This window comes from Diplotaxodon limnothrissa, linkage group LG11, assembly GCF_057381915.1.
Source record: "Diplotaxodon limnothrissa isolate DT_005_m linkage group LG11, D_limnothrissa_male_GT1.1, whole genome shotgun sequence".
NCBI classification, from domain to species: Eukaryota; Metazoa; Chordata; class Actinopteri; order Cichliformes; family Cichlidae; genus Diplotaxodon; species Diplotaxodon limnothrissa.
The window spans coordinates 31,854,200-31,862,381 of record NC_140606.1 but is presented as its reverse complement, the minus strand read 5'-3'; the positions used below and the strand labels follow the sequence as shown (position 1 = coordinate 31,862,381).

At 38.1% G+C, this 8,182-nt stretch overlaps 1 protein-coding gene across 1 annotated transcript; it reads left to right on the top strand.

The window, feature by feature from the left end:
• Positions 1-4,377: 4,377 nt before the first annotated feature.
• Positions 4,378-5,457, top strand: LOC146623246 (C3a anaphylatoxin chemotactic receptor-like; the record flags this gene model as incomplete). Its single annotated transcript, XM_085365834.1, has 1 exon — positions 4,378-5,457. A coding segment is annotated over one exon (1,080 nt), but the record flags the coding sequence as incomplete, so codon positions are not given.
• Positions 5,458-8,182: the final 2,725 nt, after the last annotated feature.

Here is an 8,182-nt window from a genome sequence, read left to right as displayed (position 1 = left end):
TGCTGTAGTGTCAAAAAGGACACTAGTTTGTTTTACAATCACTTATATCATAGTGATACACATGTAAGGACATGGCAGGCCTCTAGTACAAGTGTCAAATGCAGTGTATTAGCACCAGGAGCTAAAGAAAAATCTTGATAAATTATGCACTTTTCAGGAAACTAGGATATCAGGAAACTATAGAATAGATTAGAATAGAATAAACCTTTATTATCCCATGAATGAGAAATTTGGGTGTTACACAGCTCTTATAGCAAGAGGAATATAGACATAAAGTGGTCCTATAAACATAAGCAACCGAAGTTCTTATGCCTAAATAAAATTGTACAGAGATATGTATAAAATTTATATTCATAAAGTTATATTCATATTTACCAGTTACTTTACACAGCAATCTTACTTCACCACCATCTGCAGCTTTACCCAAAGCAAACACAAGCTCTTATAGCAAACATGAAGTTAACATAGAGTGGTGTGCACATGTCAAAATCTTGGCAGAGTACCCACTCTCTTTTACAGTGCTGCCACCATGTGAGCAAAGTCTAAAACTTCAGGTGAACTTCTACAGTACACTTGAAATGTACATTAAAACATCAAATTCAGTTCAGATCAAGTACATTTTCAGGGTAAACAACAATACAACACAAAGCTCTGTTTATCAGTAATGTCATTACCACAAATTATATACATTTATGTATCAGAGTACAGGACTGGTTTATGTGTGGTTTATCCCCAACTCCCATTCAGGCCATCTTTGATCCCTACTGCAACTCCCAGAAGTGTAACAGTGTCATCATACTTCTAAAGCTGTCCTCCTCAGCACAGGTATACTGTGCTTCATCTGTTTGTCTACTCTTATCCAACAGCAGCATCCACTGAACCAAATGTGTGGTCACTGGCTGGAGCTGGACTGAACAAACCTGTGACTTTATTTCCAAAGTTAAATTTGCATAAATATTTGCACAGTTTTGCCTACACAAATGTAAAAAAAAAAACAACCCCAAAACCAAAAAAACCAACACTTCTACATAACCAGAATATCTCCCAGAGAAAAATGGGAGGGGGGGCATCATTTTCCATTAGACTCATTAATTGTGCGTCCTAGCAAGCCCTCGCTATGTAAAACAAACTGATGCACCCCTGCTCAGTCCTGATCCATCATCAGTGTGTCCTACCTGCAACACTGGATTAACCACACTATTGCTTATAACGTGCAATGTGCAAACAAATACAAAATCTCCAACACATGCATGCAAGAAGGAATACTGTGCTTTATGGCACAGCTAAGGAGGAGCCTAACAAAAACACGTGGTTACATATTTACCATCTCTCAATGTATGTTATATGTATGATAAACAGCACACTAAAAACACTATAAACAGCTGTCTTGGTTTGTTGTTTTTCATATCCAGTGTCTGTGAGGATTTTTGAAAGTGGGCAAAGTGTACCACACTGTGCTGAAGCTTTGGGTTATAATTATTGATTTCTTGACTACAACAATCAATGTGACAAATAATGTGATTTTAAAAAAAAAAACTTTTAGGTTTTTAGCTGATAATTTTTTTTATTTGCAAATGTAACTTTTCATCCTCAAGCTTTTTAAACCATGTTTATTAGTACTGGAATCCACTACACTGCCTTTATACAGATTTTAACCTGTGAATAAAACATGCTGATTAAGTGCCCCTTGGGCTCACTGCAAGACCCCTCCCATGCAGCTGAGCCTGATGCTTTTCCCAGCAATTGGTAGGTCACCAGGTAATTTTGCCTAGCCCTAAAAAAAATTATAATTGTCTTTGAGTTTCTATCCTAGGGCTGCCTCAAGGGGGGGTCCGGGTTTCCCATTTCAAGTGACACAACTCCAATTTTCCATTTCATCATTTTAGTATGGTCACTGCTGGGACCAATTTGCAATTGGAACTCATACCAAAGCCTGTTGCCCAAGGGAAATACAGCTCCTGTGGCTTACAACTAATGTGCAAACGAATCTGTAGCATCTGTACTACATCACAGTTAACGGGGATCCTAACATTGAAACAAAAATGCACAATTACCTTTGGGTTACTTTTGTCAAATGTGTTCATCTGAAGAACGCATTCTTCAGAACAACATGCATTCTGGTAATGCTGTACTTTAAAGTTTGTTAGCTCTGAAGTACCTGCCATCAGGCAAGGCAGTAAAATGCTGCCCTTGAGGATCTGCCTGGGGCTACAGACAGCTGTCAGGTCCTGGGGGACTGTCATTGCTGTGCTTTAAAGTTTGTCAGCCCTCAAGGACCTGTCAGTGGTCTGGTGCCCCAAGCATTTGCCTGCCTCGCCTGATGGTGAGCAGTGTGTCTGATGGCAGCCTCTAGCCCACACATCAAATATAGGCTATTAACATCAACAGCTCAAAGAGAAGAGTAATCAAGACATGCATCATCTTGTTATAATATGGAATGGTAACTTTAAATTGTGTACATGAGCAAATTTCAGCAAATTACATACACATTTAGTAACTACTACACAGCAACCATCCTCATTCTCCATTAATCTCTAGTTTGACACAAAGCAAACACAAAGCAAGCACAAACCCAACCTACAACAAAGGTAAAACTAAAACAATACCTGTCAACATCTTCGTGGAGTAATCACTGCCTTTTACAATTTTGCCACCTTCTGGTCAAAGTCCATAATTTCAGGTGAACCCCTACAGCACTCTGGAAATGTACCTCACAACAATCAATTCACTGCCAACCTTAAAGCAAACAGAATAAATCTTTCACATTACTCAGAAATTAAACTATAAAATTATGTGTTTGCCCTCTGGATGCTTATGCATCTTCTTTATTGCAGGATGGCAGTTGATACAGACTATTGTAAGTCACTTATAGTGTCCCATAACAATACACCTTCTTTGTTTTCTTCAGTCCACTGTGGGATCCTGGAAGAATATGATCACCCCTACAATGAAGAGTCAATTCAGATAAAGTATATTTTCAGGTTTAGCAACAACACCAGACGAATTAAAGCTCTCTTAAAATGCGAGCCCTTGTCTGAATGTATTTACTACCCACCAGCTACCTGTCCATCTTCTTTATTGCAGAATGGGAGTATTTTATGTACGGTTTATTACCACATCTTTATTCAGGCCATGACTGTGTGTCACTTGTTTGCCTGCTGTCGTCTATCAGTATTTTCTCTGGTATTTCCTCATCAGTGGATGAGGCTAGACTAAACTGCAGGTACATTTACATGAACATTTGCACAGATTTGCTTACACAAATGAAATGCTAAAAATAATCATAATAAAATAAATAAATGTAAAAAAAACATAATATGCCATCAGACTCTTCCCACTTCATTCTTGGTCCTGTGATGGAATTTTCTGTTAATAAAGTCTGCAACATGATCAGCTGTGGCCCAGCTTTTTGAATTATTGCATGCAGGAGAGCTGACACAAATCAAACATCACAGTTCTACAGTCACGACAGCTCTGTCTTTGGGACATTGCAGCTCGTCTTTTATACCTTCACACACACAACTCCTGTACCTTAGAGTTTCTTTCCCACCCGCGTTGCTGCTGGGCAGAGAGCCACTCCCAGTATCTTTCTCTAAGAAGCACCTGGCGCTGGCCTCCCTGGGAATTTTCATATAGTCAGCAGATAACATAGTTGAGCATGCTACACCATGTCATATTGACCTTCAAATAAAGGCTATGCAAAACTCTATGGTGAATTTCAAACCACCTAAATCCGAATGTTAGAATAAACTAGAATTTTTCTTCATCACAGTCCCAGCAAGCCAATCCATGCTGATCCATAAGTGAGTCCTACCTGCAAAACTGGATAAACGAAACTATTGCTTATCACTAATGTGCAAACACATGTAAAATCTGCAGCAAATGCATGCAAGAAGGATTACTCTACTTTAGAGCACAGCTAATAGGGATCCTATAAAAGACAAAAACACATGATTACAAGTTTCACACCTTCCACAGAGCATTGATATTTCACCTGATGCTTCTATCTGTTTTGATATCTTGTGTTGAAATCCTCAAAGAGTTACTAAATGAAAATGTAACATAGACACAATGCACTGCAATAAATGCTACTCTTTTAAGGTTTGTCCAACCTTTTTAGTGTAATTAGAAAAATGGGTAGAGGTGTGGTGGAGAAACATAAAGGTGTTTCTGTTCTCTGGTGCATAATCTGAGGGGGAGGAGTAACAAGAGCAAATAAAAGCAGCAAAAGATCAAGTTCAACATTGAATAAACACAGACTCTCTCAGCTAAAAGGAACATGGGGAATGGTGAGATCGTTTAAACACATATTAGCATTTCTTTTAAATGTCATCAGGTGAAAGGTGATATGATTTCACGAACTTTTTTGTTTTGTTTTTAGGTAACATCAGTTCAGCTGCATATCAATCCTCTGGGCTGGAGGCAGCTTCCAGACACATACAAACAGCCTCTATTGTCATCTACTGTGTGATATTTATAGTTGGCACTCTGGGCAATGGTTTGGTTATCTACGTGACAGGCTTCAAAATGCAGAAAACAGTGGAGACAGTTTGGTTTCTCAACCTGGCCATAGCTGACTTTCTCTTCACAGCCTTCCTGATTTTCTCGATCATTTCTCTCTCTCAGAGTCACCGATGGCCTTTTGGACAATTCATGTGCAAGCTCAACACCTTTGTGAGTGTAGTCAACATGTTTGCCAGTATCTTTACTCTGATGGTGATGAGTTTGGATCGTTATTTGTCCATCTGGATGGTGGTGTGGGCCCACAACAAGCGCACAGTCTGCAAAGCTCAGCTCATATGTGTTGGTATCTGGGTGATTGCTGCGGTCTGCAGCACTCCTTATGCCACTTTTCGCACTGTTTCAGAAAGCAATGGGAGTCATTATTGTCACTATAATTTTACAAGCAAGGAATCAACATGGAGTCTATATACTTTTCGCTTTCTTATGGGCTTTGTGATTCCATTCCTGGTAATACTTGTGACTTATGTAGCCATAGGCATCCGTGCAATGCGCATGCCGAGAACAAGGCGACAGAGATCCTGTCGAATCATTTTCGCCATCATTTTTACATTCTTCATCTGCTGGTTACCCTTCCACGTTTTCAACTTCATAGAACCAGCTTCAACTAACCCAGATCTCAGGAACATTGTTAGAATCATAGGTCCTCTGACTGTGAGTCTGGCTTTTCTGAACAGCTGCCTGAACCCCATCCTCTATGTTTTCATGTGTGAAGAATTCATGAAGAAGCTTCCGCAGTCCATATGTTTTGTACTTGAGAGTGCTCTGGCAGAGGACCACATATCATTTATGTCCACTCACTCCATGTCATTAACTTTGTTAAAGACTTTCCAAAAGTCAGACGCTGCAGCAACTTCAAATAGGACGGACACGGCTGATTTGAAATCCTTCACAGAAAGCAAAGTGATCACAGAGGAGACACCGAACACTGAATAAGATTTCAACATCAGCCAATGTAAACTGAAATACATTATTTCATATCAAACTGAGTTAAATCGTGCACTCATGCACAGAACTGTGTTAATACGTTACTTCATGTTAAAGCACAGATTTACTTTTAACTGCTCTTACTATTGCAGGGAGTACTCTCACTGTACTCTCTTCAAGTGTAAGAAAGAAAAGTTACTACTTCTCTGATCAATCTTAGTACCAGAAAAACTATGTGAAAGTGCTGCAGCTTTGGGTTGTAATTATTAATTTATTGATTAAAAAACCAATGTGACTTTTATGTGAATTTTTTTAGACTTTCAAGATTACATTTAATAAGTTTTCTATTTGTGTACATAACTTTTTCATGTTTGAGCTTATTAGGCCATGTTTATTAGTATCAGCATCCATTTCCAGTGTTGGGAAGGTTACTTTTAAAAATTTATTAAACTATTGATTACAGAATACATGCCCCAGAATGTAATTTGTAACGTATTCTGTTAAGTTACTCAATGAGAGTATAACGCATCCTGAATATTTTGTATTGTTTAATACATTATCATGCTTTTTACAACTACATGAATGTACTATTGATGTGTGATTTATTAATATTACTGAAGGCTACTCGTCATACCAATACCAACTAGATTTTTAAATAATATAATATAATATGAGTAACAGATTAATTTATATAATTAATTAATATAAAATGAGCAACAGTAGGGTGGGCGTAGAAAACTATTTCTGTATCAGTAATATGTTTTCTTTTTGTCTGCTTTCAGAACTGCACGTGCTTATTTGCAGCTACCAGGTTGTTAAAGTTATCCATCAAGTCTAACAGTCTGCAGTCTATTATGAACTAACCTCAGCTAAAGCCAACTAATAATGTTAGCTCAGTGCCGAGTAGCCTTCAGTAATAGTAATAAATCACACAGCAATACTACATCGAAGATACTGAGGTGGCTCATAACCAGGTGGCTACCACAACTAAAACAAGGTAGTTGCAGTAAACTAATGTTGTTTTTGTTTTTTTAAAGAACTTGCTTCCAGATGTGTCTTTAAGTTGGAGTCTTTTGACCCTGAGAGCAGCTTGGTTGCTGGCAAACACAGTTTGCATTGAACAGTCAGATTTCGCCCATCCCTTTCTTCCTTAAATGTGACATTGTGTCGGAATTTCCAAGTAGAGAATGCATTCCTGCCCGTGCACTGCTGGCTTTGTTGTGCTGGCTCCGGGTCAATTGTGTTACGGACTCCGGCAACATTAACAGGACGCTTACATTAGAGCATCTTATTGCGTGTTTGTTTGGGGTAACAAAGCGTGGAATTACCAAAATTAAAGAGGGGATAGGCTAACATATGAAACAAGAAAAGACCGCTGTGTAATCAATTTATTTCAACAAAGTAACTGTATTCTAATTATAATCTTATAATCTTTTTAAACGGTAACTGTAGCAGAATACAGTTACTCATATTTTTTTATTTAAATATGTAACATTGGTACATGTATTCTGTTACTTCCCAACACTTTCCATTAAACTGTAATAATAGATTTATTAACACTTATTGCACTTTTTTAACACTGTAAATAAAAAGATACTCGTCAGTTTCATTACCACTCTAAGACTAAAAGATAAAAAACATTGAAATGTTTTTGCTAAAAAAAAGAGTTTTAAAGAGCATTTGCCTAACAAGAGAATCAATACTGAACTGTAACACACAGAGGCAGGGTACACCGTTGGTATATGGCCAGTCTTTCACAGGGCTAACACAAACCATTTGCACTCACATTCACACCTATGGGCAATTTAGAGCCACCAATTAACATAACCCTACTAATTGCATGTATTTTTACTGTGGGATGAACTTCATCGCTCTTTAGCATGGGATACACTGGACCATCCTTTAAGAAAGGAGAAGAATGTGTACAATATAATCCACAAGATAAACTAAGCTTGACAAATGTGTGCAGTGATGTGTGTGTAACTTTTGAAGACTCCCAAGCACATGATCCAGTCCACACACAAATATGAATAAATATATAATCCGTGTAGAACACCTGGTAGAACAGAACTTAGCGTGGAAGAAGTAGTTGATAAAGATGGAAAAAAAATTTTAAAGTGAAAAGGTATCAGTAAAAATGCAAACAAGAAAAGTAGATGAAGAAAAATGTGTCCGATTATGCGAAGTTAGCTGTTCGGGATGCACCAACAACAGTAGTACTAGAAGCCCTCACTGTCTTTTCATCAATCTAATTGAAATTGGAAAATTTTCATTTTAATCTATCAGAATCAGAGTACTTTATTAATCCCAGAGGAATCACTGGTCACAGTTGCTCCAAGTCAGTAAGAACAGTAACTAAAGTAAATTAAATAACACACTATATTACAAAGTTACAAAATACAATCATGATGGGCTGCCTAGACCAAAAATGCCCCAGCCCCGAATAGACCAATGTGCACATTCTAACTACTGTATTTCACAATGCTGCCACCTTGTGACCAAAGTCACAAGTGATCTCAAGAACCGACAATGCACAGAGCCTTTAACATCCCGAGAGGAATCTCAATCCAAACCTTGCACCTTGCCACTGGGGAGCTTCTCAGCAACCTCGGCCCTCTTCATAGAGGATATCTTGATTGGGAATTGGAGTTCCTTAAAGTTATCTTTCCACAGTCTTTGTCAGCAACTGTCCTTACTGACCATACATGACCTGAATAAAGCCCTTTTTTTTTCT